General features: G+C 42.7%; 1 protein-coding gene across 2 annotated transcripts in view; it reads right to left on the reverse strand.

Moving 5' to 3' along the window:
* Positions 1-21,950, reverse strand: part of LOC124113697 — a 30,423-nt gene that overhangs the window by 6,278 nt on the left and 2,195 nt on the right. The window contains exons 1-5 of one of the 2 annotated variants that reach the window (XM_046474180.2): positions 19,391-19,667; positions 16,803-18,012; positions 7,882-8,088; positions 6,600-6,769; positions 5,873-6,035 (exon numbers count right to left, since the gene is read on the reverse strand). In XM_046474180.2, coding sequence (XP_046330136.2) covers positions 5,873-6,035; positions 6,600-6,769; positions 7,882-8,088; positions 16,803-17,843 — 1,581 coding nt within the window. In that variant the 5' untranslated portion in view covers positions 17,844-18,012; positions 19,391-19,667. Of the gene's footprint in view, positions 1-5,872; positions 6,036-6,599; positions 6,770-7,881; positions 8,089-16,802; positions 18,013-19,390; positions 19,668-21,950 lie in introns of those variants that run through there. The other variant, XM_048386212.1, reaches the window with a different exon arrangement.

The following is a 21,950-nucleotide window of genomic DNA, read 5'->3' on the forward strand; positions in this document are numbered from 1 at the left end:
ACGACATCAGAAGAATAATCTCTTTGTCTATATGCAAAACGTCAACGCCAGAAAATAACCAGTCTCGATTTTCTGCCGAAACAATTTCTACTGAGCGTAAAACATAGCGACGAAAATTATATGAATTGATCACTGAAAATCAGTGATGACACCAGGTGTTCGCGAGAAGGGTAAGCATGTTCTGTCGGTAACATAAGCCACTCACACAATTTAAAAAAAAATAATTGTTTGATTTTTTCACACCGCACCCAGCAATACTCTTGTCATACAACGGCGCCATTTAAACCTCAATCAAACACGTCTGGGATGCTCTTGGCAGAAGTCTGCGCACTCTCCAGAACCAACCACAGAATTTGCAAGATCTTGGCACCATTTTGCAGCAACAATGGCGTCGTCTTCCCAATCATGTGTTCACAAGCATCACAAGGTCCATGCGGAGGCGTTGTGTGGCAGTTGTCAACGCACATGGTGGCCATACACGCTACTGAACTTGTGTGCCATCAGATTCTCGTGCTTGGGACTTATGATTTAAACTGTTGATGCTATTATCGAATGCCGTAGTTGCTTGGAACAAATAATGGTTACCACCGTTAATTAAAATCCTTCTTTGGACATTAATGATTAAAAATTACCTTCTCTGATACATTTGTCCGTTGTATATCATATATGGGATTACTTTTAAAAATGTGAAGTTTTTAATTTGACTCAGTATATAATCGTCAAACATTACAGACAGAACATCAAACATGAAACATGATAACGTCAAACATGATAGAAAATGAATTTATGAACAACATATGAATTACAAATGCTCGAACAATATCGGGATGATTTATCGATAGTACAATCATAAACGTCTAACATGTTCGCGTTACATTTATGAGTGAGTGAGTATGGTTTTACGCCGCTTTTAGCAATATTCCAGCATTATCACGGCGGGGGACACCAGAAATGGGCTTCACACATTGTACCCATGTCGGGAGTCGAACCCGGGTTTTCGGAGTGACGAGCTAACGCTTTAACCACTAGGCTACCCGACAGCTCCCGTTACATTTATGAACATCATTCGTAAAAAGGCATGACGTTCTAAACGGCATCATCCGTATAGTACATCGTTGTAACACCAAACGGCACTGGAGCCGGTGCCACAAAGCGATCTTAGCATTACGACTATGGTAAGTAGATATATAAGTAAAGCTAAAGTCGCCAATGACTCTTTCACGGGATACATCTAGAGTAATCTTTTTAAACTTCAGATCAAGAACGTAAACATTTCTCAAAGTGAAATGAAATAATCAACGTTTTAAATTGATTAACAGCTTTTTGATCTAATAGATATACAAATAACGAATAGGTAAGATTATATGAATTGAAAATGACAGCCATCTTTATCTAAAAAAATAATCACCGACGAACATCTCTTTGAACTTGTTGAAATAAAAGGACAGAAAAGTGAGATAAAATTATTTGAACATAATCACTAATTTTCATCTCAAATGTTTATACGCTGATAAGTAATTCTTTGAACTGCCAGCTCAGAAAAGGGTCAGGATGTAATCTTACATTTAAGAAAGATAACTCGTGAATTTATGATAAACTATTTAATAAACACATTTCCAATGGGATAAGTTTTTCTGTACTACCTCAAATGTTCCTTACATTCATTTCTGAAAGTCGGCCGTTTGAAATTTGAAAATGATAAACAACGAAACCGTTCCCAATAAATATAATAACTGTTTCATTTTTTAAATATTATTATTATTTGTTTTAAAATACGTCCAACGAATCCCAAACATCCGTGTTTATTTCATATTATAAGGTTATAAGTTCTATGGATATTATTCTGAGTGAATATTCCGAGTATAAATTGTAATTACATGACGTCATTTAATACCTTCAAAGAGTAAAATCAAAATCTTGGCACATGCCACAAATATAACAAACTGATGGACAAAAATAAACTATTCATATCTTGTCTTTTTATGTTTTCGGGGCGGTCGGGTAGCCTAGTGGTTAAAGCGTTCGCTCGTCACGCTGAAGACCCGGGTTCGATTCCCCACATGGGTACAATATGTGAAGCCCTTTTCTGGTGTCCCCCGCTAAACGCGGCGTAAAATCATACTCACTCACTTTAAATGTTTTCCCTTCTTTTGAATTTCAGGAAAGAATAGTATGGTCGTACACCTCTTAAATAGAGAGGTTTTTTTTAATTTGACCAAAAAAGCACAAACCTTTAATAACAAAACGTTACTAGGCTGCCCTGTTGTGAGATGTCGTCTATGATATCCTAATAAAACACAACATACTTTCTTGTTTGTTTCATTTTAAGTCACCATCAAACATGGGTGTGTATCTCTTTTGCCCGGCAGTTCATATGTTTTACAATAAACAAATAATGATAAGCAAATCACAATCTCATCCCGTTCCTAAAATAAGCTCCCATCAATAAAGATGAAGGAATATATTGTGCTTATTACCAAATTGAAGAAAACACTGACATCATGTTTGTGATCATAATCAATTACACAGAAATCATCAATAAACAAATAAACAGTAGAAATATACAAATACACAGTATAAACAAACAAACTGCCTACACCCGTCTACATAATTAAACATACCTTTGACATATGTTCCCTAAACAAACAACCATGTTTACAAGGTAAGACATCCAGGACGCTGTATACGATCTCCATTGCGAGCTACAACTAGACGAATGAGCTGATGCCACAGGTAATATGAGATATCTCCCAAATCTCAATCACCTTATATTTTTAGTACTATGTGTTACGTGAAGGACGTGATTAATGATACCGTCTGTGTAAATTGATATGGTCGTAGTTCCCCTAAAACTCTCTGTAATCCCTTAAAGAAAAGCAACACAGGTTAGTAATGCATTACTAAAATTAAATATGGTTGTTGGTTTTTTAAGTAGATGACATTTTGTGATGATACAAATGCTAAAATTAAAGGTTTTCGTGTGTTAGAAAATTTGTGTGAAACTTGTATCTTGTACATGTCATCGTATGTACTTGGATACAAGAAACTATTTTTATTAGACGCATTTTAGAATATTTAATTGTACATGTAACAAGTATAAAATATTTACAACGGTTTTCAGTGAGTTGTGTGTGTGTCTTGGACACTGGTGATCAATAATGGTTGTCAAGGACTCCCTGTAATTGTATTATTGTATATAATACAAATAGTATCCCTTAAAATACAGACTTACCTTGTCAACAACCTCCATCAATACAGAAACAAAATATACAGGTACAATTAGCTTTCACTTCAGTTTGTCCTTCCTTCAACAGCAAGAAACAAAGATTGCTGAACCATCAAATATTTACATCATTCACACGTTCTATTTTTACTAACCTAATTCAAGCGACCATGGGAAGCCCACACTTTGTTTATATTGCGTTTTTTAGAAGTACTATGGTATCCAAACACAAATGAGATGAGTGACTGAATCTTTTATGACCTACAACACATAGGTGTGACCTAGGTTCGTGACATACAAGAACAGTTGACTTGTGCACACCGGAAGTAGAGGACGGGAGGAATGATGGGAGTTGATACATTAATACGCTGGGGAGAGTGTTGCGGCCCGTGGTAACGATTCGATCTGATTTGTAATTTATCGATACGGTGATTTTATCTTGCTAGGCTTATCTCCCCTAGATTGGGGATTAATTTGTTAGTTTGGGCTGGATGACAGTGACTGGGGGTGGTAGAGTGATTGTTATGCTGGTTGTCATTAGAGAGTATAGCCTCCCTGTTATCAAATGTATTCCGGGCTGTTCTTAACCATGCACGTCACCAACTGGGACAATTGTTTTTCTTTCATCACTGGGTCTTGAACTACTGCGTCATTGCTGTATACGCCATTTTGTTTGTCCACCCAAAGACGTATATAGATGCGTCTTTGGTCCACTTTGATCTGTACACGTCTTTGGTCCCCCATTATGTTTATGTGAGCATCATTTTGTTTACTCACTGTTACGTTTGAGAATCATTGTTTGTTTCGGCACATGTTTACTCGCCGTTATATTTGTTCATCATTATGTTTACTCGCCGTTGTGTTTGTTCATCATTACGTTTACTCGCCGTTATGTTTGTTCATCATTATGTTTACTCGCCGTTTTGTTTGTTCATCACTATGTTTACTCACTGTTATGTTTGTTCATCATTATGTTCAATCGCCGTTTGGTTTGTGAATCATTATGTTTACTCGCCGTTACGTTTGTTCATCATTATGTTTGTTCATCATATGTATAGTCGCCTTTGTGTTTGTTCATCATAATGTTTAATCGCCGTTTGGTTTGTGAATCATTATGTCTGTTCATCATATGTTTAGTCGCCTTTGTGTTTGTTCATCATGATGTTCACTCGCCGTTATTTTTGTGAATCATTGTTTACTCGCCGTTACGTTTGTTCATTATTATGTTTGTTCATCATATGTTTAGTCGCCGTTGTGTTTGTTCATCATGATGTTTACTCGCCGTTATTTTTGTGAATCATTGTTTACTCGCCGTTATATTTGTGAATCATTAAGTTTGCTCGCCGTTGTGTTTGTTCATCATTGTTTCCTCGCCGTTATGTTTGTTCATCATTATATTTCCTCGCCGTTATGTTTGTTCATCATTATGTTTCCTCGCCGTTATGTTTGTTCATCATTATGTTTCCTCGCCGTTATGTTTGTTCATCATTATGTTTCCTCGCCATTATGTTTGTGAATCGTTCTGCTAAGGCACCGCTATGTTGCAAGTACACCATTATATTTGGACATCGTCAAGTTTCTGCTTCAGTTTGTTTGTTTATCGTTTGTTTTAAGTTGGTGCATCGTGATGTTTGTGACTCGTTATATGTGCGCTTCATTATGTTTGTGCCTCGTCATGTTTGTGCATCACAATGGAACCTGGGTCCAAATGTTTGTGCGTTACATTGTTTTTTTGTTTTGCTTTAACCTTATAAATTGTAGATAATTAACGTTTCAGCTGGACACGTGATAACAGTATGGTGGACCTGCATATGACTCCATGAATGTTGTATATTTCTACACTCTTTTGTTGTGAATGCTGAGTCTAGTCTGAGTCTTGACCACCACAGCCCATTCCTGAGCCCCCATCACATCGTGTGGCCTTACCCCAAATTATTTCGATCCCCGAGCCCCATCACATCGTGTGGCCTTACCCCAAAGGATTCCCCGTTCCCGAGCCCCATCACATCGCGTGGCCTTACCCCAATGGATTCCCCGTTCCTGAGCCCCATCACATCGTGTGGCCTTACCCCAAAGGATTCCCCGTTCCCGAGCCCCATTACATCGTATGGCCTTACCCCAAAGGATTCCCCGTTCCCGAGCCCCATTACATCGTGTCGCCTTACCCCAAAGGATTCCCCGTTCCTGAGCCCCATCACATCGTGTGGCCTTACCCCAAAGGATTCCCTGTTCCTGAGCCCCATCACATCGTGTGGCCTTACCCCAAAGGATTCCCCGTTCCCGAGCCCCATCACATCGTGTCGCCTTACCCCAAAGGATTCCCCGTTCCTGAGCCCCATCACATCGTGTCGCCTTACCCCAAAGGATTCCCCGTTCCCGAGCCCCCATCACATCGTGTGGCCTTACCCCAAAGGATTCCCCGTTCCCGAGCCCCATCACATCGTGTCGCCTTAGCCCAAAGGATTCCCTGTTCCTGAACCCCGTCACATCGTGTGGCCTTACCCCAAAGGATTCCCCGTTCCTGAGCCCCCATCACATCGTGTGGCCTTACCCCCCAAGGATTCCTGTTACCGAGCCCCAATCACATCGTGTGGCCTTACCCCAAAGGATTTCCCATTCCTGAGCCCCCAGCACATCGTGTCGCCTTACCCCAAAGGATTCTCCGTTCCTGATGATGTTCTCGGTGGTGGTGGTGACGTTGCCGGTGTAGGGGTCCTCCAAGTCTATCTGGATGAACACGGACCCGGTGAAGATGAAGTAAAAGTCTTGTCCATAGTGGCCTTGTCTCAGTACCACCCGGCCTGCGTCACACCTGAAGGACACCATATTTTGCTGGTGACTACATTCGATATGGTGAGGAGAGGTGAACTGAGGCTTAACGTCGTCTGTATTCGTGGCTGTTTGTACTAGTCCGGACAACTCCCGGTTTTATAGTGCTCCCACTGAGATACCATGCCACAGTTTAACATGAATACCCCACTCAGACACAGTGTACTGACTCCGAGTCGACCAGTCCCTGTTTTAGCCTGTTAATGCCGAGCGCCAGGCAGGGTAACAACATCTGAATATAAGTGAATGAATGAATGTTGTTTTATGCTACTGTTACAGCTAAGTCCCCGGCTTGTATATATTCGAGCCTGAATTAAGTACCTAAGTGGCTTTCAGCACGAACAACAATCCACGCTGTCAGGGCATAGTGGCACACGCATAACAATGTCTACGTTGTGACCATTCAATCCTCATCGAGGGGGTTGCTGGGAATATCTTCAGCGTTTCACCCCACGGGGGTCGTTATACATAATTGTGCATTATAAACAAACAAACAAACAAATAATAAAGACATGTCAATTGTAACACAATACAATAGTGCACTCACTGAGTGTACCGGACGACCTTGCACATCTTCAGACGCATGTCCTCTGTGAACTTTTCTTTGAAACTGCGCATGTTCAGCAGGAGCGTATGTAACCTCTGAACGTCCTCCTCCGTCCGGAACCTGGGGTGTTTGATTGTGACTGCCTGGGCCCACAGCGGCACTCGTGATGTCTGGACAGGGCAACCCAGTATAAAGACATTATTGGCACAAATTGTCAGAGACCGTGTTCATGCTGGTGTAGTTAATTAACTAACATAAATATAAAAGTAAACCGATTATTTAAAAACTCCAAGCAAAAATCTCAACCACATCGGTTCTTAAACACACACAAATCTGTATCCCAATTTTAAAATTTGAGTCGTCATATGTTTTTTTGTAATGGCCTAGAGTTTTAAATACTTGAAACGTGTCACGAGTGAAAACGAACGTCATCCTATAATCATGACGCGATCTGTACTGTGGGTATCTTCCTGAGGCCAGGGAGTTAACTGACTTTAAAAAGTTTCCGCCCTTGCCGAACTAGGCTGGAATTATGGAGTTATAGTTTGGCTGGCTGTTCTATGCATAGTCCAATCAAAATCCTGTAACGATATAGACATCCGGTTCATAAACAACATGGCGACATCGAATTCGTTCGTTTGCAGGATTTGCATGTGTACCGTCAACTTGGCGTCGACACATATGTTCCAAATCTGGTCATGTTTCTAATGATCAAGTCATATGATGCACTTCGCGAGGTAAAACCCGTTTTATTACAACAAAGATCTGTATTATCGATGAGACCGTCTTGACTGGTGTCCGCCAGTTTGTTTGAAGCAAGTGCAAGTGATATGAGAGATGGAATCTGATTGGTCAGTAGGTGGGCACATAGAAGGGACATAACTCGTAATAGCCACTAGTGGCGCAACGATCGAGCCCAGAAATTCCTGGCTTGTTCAGTTCATCCCCTTGCCTCGGGAAGATGTCCTGTTGGTTGAATCTCTGTCTCGCCGCGGCTAGATGTAATATTGCATATCACACAGTGGGGAGTAGAGAAAAGTTATTTACGAAGAGGATCTGAGAGTATGATTCTCGTTAAATTAGAATTATATAATTGAATAGTTTACCATGAACCAACGTCCGGGAAGATGAGCCTGTTATCATCGCAGTAATCTAGTACCATTACAATTTTTGGTGTCAAATGTTCTACAAAACCTGGCCCCCCTTACGCTTCAAAATGTTTCTAATTTATTGACATCGTATAAAGACTATCGAAAAGATAGAAATCTTTCTTTAGGCGCACCGCTCTCTTCCTAGAAAACCAGGACTTGTCAAAGAACAGTTGTTGCGTGGGGTCGTCGTTGCCGGTGCTGGGGCCGCTGATGTTGATGTAGTACATCTCCGAGATGGGCGTCTGTTCTGTCTTCTGCATCGACAATTTCTGCATGTCCAGGCATAGCTTGACAACGGCCTTGATGACTCGGGAGTACCATGCGAAGGTTCTTGTCCTCTGAAACAGGACCACAAATAAAATCATACGATACGAGTTACGATGCGCATCAGTGATATTTCAAAATACGTGTTATGTTTATGTCATTTCTAACATATCTACAACACTGACGCCTCTGTTGTCGCATCTTCCCGAGGCAAGCGTGTCCACTAGCCCATACCAAAGCCTAGTGGAAACAAGACTTTGATTAAAAGGCTAGAGGACGCTCTTGCCTCGGGAAGACGCTATTGTCGGGACATGTCGCGGTTTGTGGAGCAGTAGGCAACGGTTGGGAACAAATCATTCAGAGTAGTGTTTCTGTTTCGTTCATGTGTGTACCGACCGCCTCCGTGGTCTAGTGGTAGAGCGTCCGCCCGGAGAGCGGATGGTCCGGGGTTCGATCCCCGGCCGCGTCATACCAAAAGACGTCAAAAGATGGTACTTGTATTTACCCTGTCTGGCGCTCGGCATTAAGGGGCTAAAACAAGGACTGGTCGGCTCGGAGTCAGTATACTGTGCCTGAGTGGGGTGTTCATGTTAAACTGCGGCATGGTATCTCTGTGAGCTAGCACTATAAATCGGCATCAGTCCGGACTAGTACAAGCAGCCACACAAACAAAGACACGTACATGCACGTCGCTATTTAAGTGCAATAATCTTGGACGCGACGTTAAACCCAAATTCTCCACCTCATGTGTGTACCGAACCCTCTCACATAAGAAGATTCCACCCATCATCTGATACTACCAATGCCTTAAGATAATATTATATATGTTACTGTCAATGTCTGTAATTAGGCAATATGTCCATTGACTAAAATATAGCTAAGACACTCCAGACTAGTTTGGATTTTTATAGCCAGTTAACTCCCTTGATGTTAAGAAAAGTCAACACATCACTAATTATTTTTGTTGTTAATAGATAAACAGTAAAACAGATAAGACGCTCAAAAGTTAATTAGTCAAATAATAGGTAGCAGTGACCCGAAGCTGCCGCCTCGTCAAAGCAAATAACCTGATCAGAAGCCAGATAGTTACAATGGTTACATGTCAAGAGACCCGTGAAGATCCGGGGTAGAATAGGTCTTCAGCAACCCATGCTTGCCGTAAAAGGCGACTATGCTTGTAAATGACGATAACCGGGATCGGGTGGTCAGGCTCGCTGACTTGGTTGATGCATGTCATCGATCCCAAATGTGTAGATGGATGCTTATGATGCCAATTACGGGATTGTCTGGTCCAGACTCGATTATTTACAGCCCGCCGTCATATAGCTGGAATATTCCTGAGTGCGGCGTTAAACAGCAAACAAACAAACAAAACATGTCAAAACAAGAGGTGACTTTGACCTGTAAGATAAGTGGACCGTAATACTATTAACTTTTGCAATGCGTACTTCAATGGTAGCTTCGCTTCATGAACAACTGTTAACAAATGTCTCATTACAAGTCGCTGTTGTTGACCACGAACGAATATTTTTGTGTTATTTGAAGAACTCAAAGAAACCCATATCGACGACAGGTTTGTCATCGTGAGTGAGTGAGTGAGTTGGGTTTAACGTCGCTTTTAACATTATTCCAGTTATATCACAGCGTGTCAGCTTAATGTGGGAGGAAAGCCCGAAGTGATGCAGGTCTCAGACGTTTACCACTTCGGTGAAACCCACGAGCACGGGTATGGTGCTGACAAACCTAGAAACATAATCGGGGCGAACCGGGATTCGAACCCACAATCATAGGTTTCTGGCGTGCCCAAGGGACGCAACTCTGCACAGCGAATCGCGGCGCCTTAGACGACTGGGCCACCCGTGCCCCCGTTTGTCATCGTGAACTTGTCATGGTGGGCGTGACAAAATATTGAAAGCAATGACTAAATAAGCTGATATCACTCGTGAGATAGTAAAAATGAACAAATCAATTTGAATGTTAAAAGAAGTGTACACGAATTGCAATGAAGATCGTTGTTGGTTTACTCATTCTGTCAACGGACTTTGGATCTCGAGGCCATCTCATCGTGAGATGAAAATAGATGTGTAAAAATAAATTGGTTCAATGAAGACTGGGGTAAAAAATGAATTTTCAACAACATGACCCCTACCATGTTTGAAATGTTGTAAATTTGTGTCGGAAAAAGCAAATTTATTGATTTTTCAAAGATAAGATTCGAAGATTCCGATTAGCAGTTTCGTATTATGCGTAATGTTTTGCTTAATTGTTAATCAAATTAATTTTAATCAAATAATATTTTAGCAAATCAAACCATGTAGAAGTAGTCTTTGAATGCTGACTTAGTGTCAGTACTGTTTGTTTTATAACATCGCTAACGTAAGATATTTTCAAATGAAAATCAAACATAAGATAAAATCAAATATGATATGCATAGTTTCTTTTGCCCAGCGTCATTACGACATATATTGATTGAAAGTAACACTACATCTACAACTTCCCTATCTAACAAGACCGCCTCCGTGGTCTAGTGGTAAAACGTCCGCCCGGAGAGTGGAAGGTCCGGGGTTCGATCCCCGACCGTGTCATACCAAAAGACGTTAAAAGAAGGTACTTGTTGTTACCCTGTCTGACGCTCGGCATTAAGGGGCTAAAACAAGGACTGGCAGTCGGCTCGGAGTCAGTATACTGTGTCTGAGTGGGGTATTCATGTTAAACTGCGGCATGGTATCTCAGTGAGCTAGCACTATAAATCAGCATCAGTCCGGCCTAGTACAAGCAGCCAGCCACACACACACATACACGTGCACGCACGTCGCTATATAAGTGCAATAATCTTTGACGCGACGTTAAACCCCATTTCACCTCACCTCACCCCTATCTAACACTAGATGTTCTTTTCAATTTCCCTTTCCAGCACGACATAATCTTTTCAGCATTATGATCATTATGATTTTGTCGGAGTAAAATGTTGAACAGTGAATAAAAAAAGGATATTGTGAAATGTGACATAGGTATACATATTTCATTGCCCGACGTCGGAAGATCGATATCGCCTTTGATATGTTATTGATTTCTCTAAGTCTAGGAAAGTGTCGGTGTCAGTTCAGTTCATCCTTTGTACGACAACACTGTACATGTATCGTGACAGGCACTACTGACAGCGTTGTAAAAGGCAGGGCAAACACGTTGGCATAAATCCTTTGGTTTTCCTAACTTATGATCGCCACCCAGGGTCTACGATACAATTAACCCCTATAATCCGGACCCCGGTACTTACTTACTAAGGAACGTCTATTAAAACAGCGACAAAATTCTTTCAATGATCATAAGAAATCATACCTTTTAACGATTCCGATTGCATCATAACAATGTACACACCCGGGTAAAAGGAAGTGTACACTTGAAAATTGGATTTGAAAAAATATATAAGCATAACGTTACCAAAACGTTACTATGTTGACCTGTTGTATAATACTCATTGAGTGAGTGAGTGAGTATGGTTTTACGCCGCATGTAGCAATATTCGAGCAATATCACGGCGAGGAACACCAATAATGGGCTTAACACAATGAGTGAGTGAGTGAGTTGGGTTTAACGCCGCTTTTAACAATATTCCAGTTATATCGCGGCGTGTCAGCTTAATGTGGGGGGAAAGCCCGAAGTGATGCAGGTGCAGATGTTTACCACTTTGGTGAAACCCACGAGTACGACTATGGTGCTGACAAACCTAGGAACATAATCGGTGCGAATCGGGATTCGAACCCACAATCATAGGTTTCTGGCGTGCCCAAGGGACGCAACTCTACACAGCGAATCGCGGCGCCTTAGACGACTGGACCACCCGCGACCCCCCCCCCCCCCCCCCCCCCCCTCTTTAACACAATGGACCCATCGAAACCGGGTCCTCGGCGTGACGAGCGAACGCTTTAACCAAAAGGCTACCCCAGCGCCCCTCAGTGCATGCAGTATCGCCCATGGTATCCGTAATACATACGAAGGGCGTTCAATAAGTTTTGCAACTTCAATATAAGACCAATATTTTTCAATATAATCTTCATTCACCTCAATACACTTATTCCATTTGTCCTTCAAGCTTTAAATACCACTTTTATAGAAATCCGCAGATTGGCCCTCTAACCACGCCTCTGTGGCAGCCGTTATGTCCTCGTCATCCTGGAAGCATCTTTCACGTAGGGCAGATTCAGGAACAGGAAAAAGTCACTGGGGGCTAAGTCTGGGCTGTAAAGTTAAATCACCCACCCTACAGGCCAGACTGGATCGGGTGGTCAGGCTGGCTGACTTGGTAGATGCATATCATCGTATCCCAATTGCGTGGATCGATGCTTATGATATCGATCACTGTAATGTCATGTCTAGACTCGATCGTAGCGCCACCAGTGGCTATTACCAGTTATATCCCTTCTATGTTCCTTCTATTGGCCAATCAGATTCCATCTCTCATATCACTTGCATTTGCTTCAAACAAAATGGCGGCGCCCAGTCAAGATTCTCTGCTCGATAATTAACGTCTACATTGTGGGCCTTACCCCGCGAAGTGCATCAAATCACGTGCATCAAAAGCCTGAAAGAATTTGCAAAATATCTGTCGACGCCCACTTGGCGGTACACATGCTTTGCAAATCCTGCACGTTGAAATCCATGTTGTTTATGAACCGGATGTCCAGTTCGTTACACTCGTTAGTCCGGCCAAAATGTAACTCCGTAATTGCAGCCTAGTTCGGCAAGGATGGAATCTGGATTTTTATTGTCAGTTAATTCCCTTGCCTCGGGAAGATGAAACATAGGGTACTCCGGATTATACCAGTTAATTTCTGTATTAGATGAAGGATTACGTTCTTCATTGCACGGAAATGGAATACCAAGTTCACTTAACTATAAAAAGATGTTTAAACAGGCGGTCGAATAGCCTAGTGGTTAAAGAGTTAGCTCGTCACGCCGAAGACCCGAGTTCGATTCCCCCACATGGGTACAATGTGTGAAGCCCATTTCTGGTGTCCCCCGCCGTGATATTGCTGTAATATTGCTAAAATCGGCGTGAAACAAAACTCACTCACTCACTCACATGTAATTATAGAAATACAAAGGTCACAGTGTAAATATTCTAGCAACATCGTGGAGGGGACACCAGAAATGGACTTCACACGCAGTACCCATAAGGGGAATCGAACCCGGGCGTCCGGCGTGACATGTGAACGCGTTCACCAGCAGGCTACGCCACCGCCCCGTGTAAATACGAACAAACACGCTACGTGCATATTGTCCCAGTATTGAAGTGGGAAGACAAGAGTTATATTCATCATTAAGACACATATTGATCAGAACGAACTGATGTCATTGCGAGACAACCATGATTGATGGTACACACGAGGCGCGCAGCCTACGTCATGAAATGAACGATGTCCCGACCAGGTATATCCGTGTTTGTTGCTACTCAGTCTGTCAGCTGGAAGATTAACACGTGCACCATATTAATGGGCGTGGCCAGCATGAGGATATGCAGCACTCTGCTTTCTAAGAATCTCTTCACTTAACAGTGAGTGAGTGAGTTGGGTTTAACGCCGCTTTTAACAGTATTCAAGTTATATCGCGGCGTGTCAGCTTAATGTGGGAGGAAAGCCCGAAGTGATGCAGGTCTCAGACGTTTACCACTTCGGTGAAACCCACGAGCACGGGTATGGTGCTGACAAACCTAGAAACATAATCAGGGCGAACCGGGATTCGAACCCACAATCATAGGTTTCTGGCGTGCCCAAGGGACGCAACTCTGCACAGCGAATCGCATCGCCTTAGACGACTGGGCCACCCGTGCCCCCCTTCACTTAACAGAAGTAGTCCGTCACAGCTGAGTGTCTGCACGACAGTGTAACACTGATGTGGGCTCATCTTCCCGAGGCAAGGGAGTTAACTGACTATGAAAGTCCAATTTCCACCCTTGCCGAACTAGGCTGGTATTATGGAGTTACATTTTGGTTGGGCTAACGAGTCCAACGAAATCGAAATCCGGTTCGTAGACTGTCGTGCTGATTTCGGTCGATTGCAGGATTTGCAAAGCATGTGCACCGCCAACTCGTTGTCAACAGATATTTTGCAAATCTTTTCATGATTTTAATCAAGGTGCTCACGTGATTTGATGCACTTTGCGATGTAAGACCCGTTTTATCACATCATAGATCTTGATTATCGATCAGATCGTCTTGACTGGGCGCCGCTATTTTGTTTGAATCAAATGCAAGTGAAACGAGAGATGGAATCTGATTGGTCAATAGGGGAGGCATAGAAGGGAAATAACTCGTATTATAGCTAAAATGGATAGAATTATCATTAAACCGCCCGCACGTTATCAGAAATGAGCGGGCCACTGTAACTTGATAATGCCCTCATAATGCTTGACGACGGGCCATTATCAAGCCCGTTGTGAGGTGACGTCATAAGGTAGAGAAAGTGACGTCACGTATTATAGTGACGTCATCTGGTTTGTTCTATGACGTTTCCATGTTTGTAAAATGGGGTCAGTGACATTCGTGTTGATTGCAAAAAATTTAAAAACCGATGTTGTTGTTTCTTTTTATTTGATAACAAATTCCATCCATTTTAGCTATAATAACGATAACGCTATTTTTCAGGGCATTATCATATGCAGAAGCCCTCGGTCTTTTCAACTGCCCTCCTTCGTCGGGCAGTTAATGGAAAACCTCGGGCTTCTGCAAATGATAATGCCCTGAAAAATAGCGTTATCCTTATAATAATCACTGGTGGCGCTACGATCGAGCCCAGGAATTCCAGCCTAGTTCGGCAAGGGTGGAAACTGGACTTTTTAAGTCAGTTAACTCTCTTGCCTCGGGAAGATGATGTGGGCTATGTCATATTAAATTATGTATGAGATATGAATATTAGTCAGGATATTATACTACTCAAAAGAAGTTGCAGAACACACGAATTTTTCATATGACTACTGTTAATCTGTCATGATTTCTTTTGAGGAGAATATTTAAATTTTTACAACAATTGGAAACAGTCTCAGTAGGGTCTGGTGAGGTAGGTTAGTAATTCGATGCCATAACGATTCCCCATATGTTTGTAAATTTTTGTTTAAAGCCGCACTCAGCAATATTCCAGCTATGTGACGGCGGTCTGTAAATTATCGAGTCAGGACCAGACAATCCACTAATTGACATCATGAGACTCCATCTACGAAATTGGGATCGATGACATGCATCAACCAAGTCAGCGAGCCTGACCACCCGATCCCGTTAGTCGCCTCTTATGACAAGCATAGTCGTCTTTTACGGCAAGTATGGGTTGCTGAAGACCTAATCTGATCCGGATCTTCAAGGAACAGTAGATACCGTTGTGTGTATGTTTGGCGCCCCGCTTCGTCATATTTGCTGGGCGGGTGCTACATACTGCGTTGGTAATTGTGACGTTGAAAGTTGTCCATGCTATCAACCATCGCTTTGCCTGCCAAGATTATTTACGATCGGCGTGATAGAACTGCCTAAGGCGTAAAACAACATTGACTCTCTCATTTGCCGCTGATATTTAGGTAACCGTAAGGTGATCCCCGACCGCGTCATACCAAAGACGTTAAAAGATGGTACTTGTTGTTACCCTGTCTGGCGCTCGGCATTAAGGGGATGAAACAAGGACTGGTCGGCTCGGAGTCAGTATACTGTGTCTGAGTGGGGTATTCATGTTAAAACTGCGGCATGGTATCTCAGTGAGCTAGCACTATAAATCGGCATCAGCCCGGACTAGTACAAGCAGCCACACAAACACACACACGTACATGCACGTCGCTATATAAGTGCAATAATCTTGGACGCGACGTTAAACCCCATTTCACCTCACCTCACCTCACCTCCAGTCGTGATTATACAGAATACACGTTCAAGTAACATGAGTGAGTGAGTTGGGTTCATCTCAGCAGCATATCAAGGCGTGGGAGGTAGGCTGGAACAAATACAGGTCTTCAACCATAACCTTTGGTGAAACACAAGGGTCTTCTTCAGGGCGAATCTGGGATTCGAACCTACATTCATAGAATCGTAACTAAACATAAACAAAAGCAGTGCTCTCACACACGTGTTATTATTTGAATATTTGAAAAGGGTGCAGGAAATGGGAGCACAGGATCCTGACACACCTAAGGGGCGTGACTCTGTACAGCGAATTGCGGCTAGACTACCCGTGACCCAAATAGAGGTAGAGGGGTTCGATTCCCGCATGTATGCTCGTGCAAAAAATATTCTTGTTATCTTGCTGGAACATTCACTCACCACAAGGGGCGTAGCCTCACTATAACAATCTGTTCATCTATTTTACAATTTTTGCCTTAAATCGACATTTTAAAGTTAAGGACGTTTATATATCAAATATACGAAACGGTGTGGTTGGACGATTGCTTATCAAGGCCCTGGTGCCATCACAACATAAAATGTCAGGCAAAAGAAAGGATACACATGAAAACTCGATTTGACCAAAACATTACAAACGTTACCAAAACGTTACTAGACTGGAAACAGTCGCCGAAACACTGCAAACGTAAGTCCAAAACACAACCCGTATCACATGCATCACCATCAATCATTTCCTGTTTGTTTAATTTATAGCCGCCATCAAACATGGATGTATACTTTCTTTTGCCCGTCAGTTCAGATACAACGTGTGAAGCCCATTTTTTGATGATGGTGTTCCTTGAATATTGCTAAAAGCGAGGTAGGACAATTCTCACGTTCTCACAACAAATCTAAATTTATATAATTCTTACCCTTCTCTTGGCAGCCGCCTCCGCTTCCTGAGCACTTTCAGCAGCATCAGCCATCTCTTGAAGACGTCGAGTGCTGTGGCGAGATCTCCGCGAGTCACTCGAACGCTTGCTTCTTCTCGATTCCGAAGACCCTCTGGATTCCAAGGCCTGGCGACGACGGTACTTAGCCTGGCTCCATTTCCGAATCCGGGTTACAGTGTCGGAAACCTGAAAGAAGGTCCTGAACGACGGTCTAGGGCCCGTGTGCAAGATGGCAGTTATTGTGTCTTGATTGTTAACACCACTCGATGGACCGGAGTCGACGTAGTTCTTGATAACAACAGTCGCAGGCCTTGTTACATTCTGAGCATTAAGACGGGCCTCCCTACCACTCAAAACCCGACCCGAACTGCCTACAGCACTCGAGGGTCGGGAGTTTCCGCTCTGAGGTCGGCTTGAAGATTTTGTTCCACTTAACGGACGTCCAGAGTTGTTCCCGCTGTTGTCCGGCGTCCCACTTAATTGACGTAGCCTGTGTCCACTAGACGGCCTGTTCCTCCTACCATCACCATTTAAAGGAGGACCAGTTTGACCGTTTCCGCTTAAAGGTCTGCTTGGGGACTTTATTCCAGATAATGGTCTCTTTTGTCCAACATTAGAATTACCTCGGATGCTTCGGAGGCGTTCTTCGATAAGCTCAGTCAGAGCCTCGGCTGTTGCGATGGCGTTGTCGGTTTCTGTCGTTACGCCATCGTCGACGGGGGATTTTGGCCTAACACCACGACTCACAGCTCTAGTGTTTTCCAGACCACGGATTTCCGCGCTGCTTGGTCTCGAGTTTTCTTTCGATTCTGATTCGTCTTCTTCTTCAATCACGTCACTCCTCTTGGCACCGTAACCTTGTCCCGACCCCACAGGATCAGAAGCCGCCCGTATTCTGTCCCTAGATCCTCCACCCTCGTCGACAGTGTTCCTGTCCCCTGGGATCCTCGCCGTCGTCGTAGCGTTTGTCAAGCCCGATGGCTCTCTTTGTTCCCAAACCCCCGTCAATGAATTATCCATGTTATTGAATTTATTTGTTCGCTGCTAGCTTTAATCTCTGGTTGGAGACATTAAATAGATATCTCTGTCAATATAGAGTATGGCCATGACGTGAAATCGAACGTGTATGGAACCGCATGGCTATTTATCCTCCAGTTAAGAATCCTTTATATAGTGGTCGACCCAATGACTGAAATATAAACAGTACATGTCATGATCAAATTATATCCGATGTAGACAGCGACCGTCTTCACGTCGTCAAGAGAAAGTATGTAGGTTACTCAAAGGGCTGAATACAAGCTCCCTACATAGCGTGTTCATTGAGGTATGACTATCCATTGGTGTGTTCAATGGTTCCTGTCTTATTCAATATTCATAATCACTGTAAGGATCTTATGTCATACGAAACGCAGTTTGCTTGTTACAAAATGACAAAATCGATTCTGGCTGTTTTATGAATCATGCATTGAAAGATTACAAGTTTGAAGAGAACACAGCATACCTGATCGTACAAAATCGAAGATTCGATTCCGATTCTATAGATAACTAATGGCGTCGAGTGAGTGAGTTTGGTTTAACGTGGCTTTCAACAGGTGAGGTAAGGTGAAATTGGGTTTAACGTCGCGTCCAAGATTATTGCACTTATATAGCGACGTGCATGCACGTGTGTGTGTGTGTGTGTGTGTGGCTGCTTGTACTAGTCCGGACTGATGCCGATTTATAGTGCTAGCTCACTGAGATACCATGCCGCAGTTTAACATGAATACCCCACTCAGACACAGTATACTGACTCCGAGCCGACCAGTCCTTGTTTTAGCCCCTTAATGCCGAGCGCCAGACAGGGTAACAACAAGTACCATCTTTTAACGTCTTTTGGTATGACGCGGCCGGGGATCGAACCCCGGACCTTCCGCTCTCCGGGCGGACGCTCTACGACAAGACCACGGAGGCGGCTGCTTTCAACAGTATTTCATCCTCTAGTAATGCAGGTCGTTTACGTCTGTTGTTATTTCGCTTACAAACCTAGAAACATAATGAGGTCGAACCGGGATTCGAACCCAGATCATAGGTTTCTGGCGCAAGGGACGCAACTCTGTACAAGGAGCTACGGCGCCTTAGACCACTGGACCACTCATACCATTACCTAAACGAAAATGGTATTAATCCTCAAATGTATTTTCATTTCGCCAGGTATGTTTTCGCAACTCTGTACAACTCTTGGGCACACCAGAAACTAATGATTGTGGGTTCAAACCCCGGTTCGCCCCGATTATGTTTCTAGGTTTGTCAGAACCATACCCGTGCTCGTGGGTTTCACCGAAGTAGTAAACGTTTGAGACGCATCACTTCGGGCTTTCCTCCCACATTAAGCTGACACGCCGTGATATAACTGGAATACTGTTAAAAGCGGCGTTAAACCCAACTCACTCACTCACCGAGACCTAATTTCCTCCCAGATTTAGCTGACACGCCGTGATATATATTGAATACTGTTCAAATTGGCATTGAAGTCAACCGCCTCACTCACAGTTCAATATAAGCATACAAATAATGAACATGACACTCACCGAAATTGACACCGCTTCATTTCGCCTCTAACACCTGTACACGTGTGTCAGCTGAAATCGACGTGGCTCTCATCTCACTAAACACACATGCCCGTCAGCTGTCATAACCCCACGTGTCCATCACGTGCAATACACAACTGTTTACAGGTGCGAGGAAAACGTGCGATATCACACGACAAAGTTGTCTATTAACATATCGTACCCATGACTGGCCTTATCGCCCCAGAATTGAATTTAATATTGATTGTGATAACTTCTATATCCGTTCATCAGATCAATCTACAGATTATCTTTCCTTATCGATCTCAATGGGGTACAATATAAGGGTGTCTCCCATTCACGAAGGAATGCCACTTGTGATGGTAAAATGGAGCTGAAATGGACAAGGCCGCATGGGCAATTACAAACTACAGCGAGACTGAAGAGCAGGGTGTAAGTGAGGTTATGAAGAGAGATCTATTGTGTGCAAACATGTATTATCTACTGTCTAAGGGTGAGTGTCGTGTGTTTGGTGTGTTTGGTAGACTTGCACACGTCTCTAAGGCAATAATTATTAGTTTTAATCATAATTAATTTTCTTGATTATATAAATAATAAGAATAAGTTGTCCATATAATAGACGTCCACTTATCTAGACTTGCCTATTATAATGACCTATAATACTCCAATAAAGTCAGTTCAGTAGAGCCTTGGTGCAAGGCTATGTGCTCGGTGGGCATGATTGCTTGTGTTAAAAGGGTAGTCGTACGCAGGCATGTCAATGACAGCGCACCCGGATAGACATGCATGTATTTGCAATTGACCTATACATTAAAGGCGGGCTCGTCTCATTGTCAAAATGGTTTAGCTGTTAGTTGTAATCGGCTCATTTATCATATCAAGAGTTTTATGACGATGACATCTCACAAAAGTTCTTTTTTTGAGCGTAGAGGATATTTTAGGCACATCGTTTGAAGACCCTCCCTGTTTTTACATTTATTAAAAAACAAATGACGTAAAACACAAATACTGTCTGGATAAAATTCAGTTGTCATGGAAACACAAACAGGTCGCGTATGCATGAAACAGATATATTTAAGAGAGATGAGGAATTTCAAACTTGTCATGGATTTACCTTGTTAATAGTAAACGTTATCAATCATGATTTAAATATATCCCTGTGGCACGTGTGTGTGTTTAGGCATTTGTGCTAATACCGTCACCTATATCAGCTCTTGGTTTAAATAGATGGTGTTGGGTAATAACTCGCAGTCAATACGTGGGGTTAATGTCGTGTGATTAGTGACAGGAATGTCTCCCTGATAATTTCATATTACCCGGAAATGATAGCCTGTCAACTGGGAGTCTTAATGCAATCTCCCCCGTCTACCCGCTATCAGCCAATGACCTGACGGGACTGTACAGGGCAGCAGGGCATGGACAGCAGGTCAATGCTGACAAACAGTTGCCGATACAAGAATGCCACACAGGCAAAATAGTAGCAATAGTAGTAGCTGTAGCAGCAGTAGTAGTAGTAGTAGTAGTAGGAGTAGTAGTAGTAGTAGTAGTAGTAGTAGTGAGTGAGTGTGGTTTTACGCCGCTTTTAGAAATAGTCCAGCAATATCACGCCGGGAACACCGGAAATGGGCTTCACATATTGTACCCAAGAATAGTAGTAGTAGTAGTAGTAGTAGTAGTGAGTAGTAGTAGTAGTAGTGAGTGTGGTTTTACGCCGCTTTTAGCAATAGTCCCGCAATATCACGCCGGGGGACACCGGAAAATGGGCTCCACATATTGTACTCAGTAGTAGTAGTAGTAGTAGTAGTAGTAGTAGTAGTAGTAGTAGTAGTAGTAGTAGCAGTAGTAGAAGTAGTAGTAGTAGTAAATAATAATGGTAATGAAATGCACAATAAAGCGCAAAATCTACAGTCCATATCATGCTCATGCTCAGGGCGCTACATTGACAACGGTATAAGGATCTATACCGAAACGTATAATAAAGAAGTTGTTATCCATAACTTGTGTCTACTTGAATAGAATCCGATCCGTAACACAATCCTCAGACATGGCCCAGGAGGTAGAGGAACCAAGGGACGGTGCAAACATACATTTGTACTTTTAAAAACCAAACACTCGGTGTTTGTAATATCGGTAACACAAACGCGCTTTCAATTCGTGTAGATATTGAGCTGTTTACAAAAAGTCTTTCTGTCGGCAACAATATGCATTTCTCCCGAGCCGCCTGCATAACAAAATATGAATACGTTACAGCTGTTGAAATACTTATCTGTGACGAGTGGTACATATGTTGAAATGAACACGGTTTCTATTGGTTTATATTGCCTAGAGTCGGTGTATATAGACACGTGTATATTGCAAAGCGGGGTGACTATTTCGGATGGACCTGTGCAATGAACACCTGTTGTATATTAACCCGGCTTAACAACGTGTACTGTGACGAGTGGTTTCTATTTCAATTGTGGCTTTCATTGATAGTGAGTGTGCTTTATTACTGTCATATAATTATAGGCTAAAAATATGCAAGTCTGGGCCATCAAACCAGTGGTTGATGGTATGAGCA

This window comes from Haliotis rufescens, unplaced genomic scaffold (genome assembly GCF_023055435.1).
Source record: "Haliotis rufescens isolate VD_foot unplaced genomic scaffold, xgHalRufe1.0.p SCAF_6, whole genome shotgun sequence".
In the NCBI taxonomy this organism is placed as follows: domain Eukaryota; kingdom Metazoa; phylum Mollusca; class Gastropoda; order Lepetellida; family Haliotidae; genus Haliotis; species Haliotis rufescens.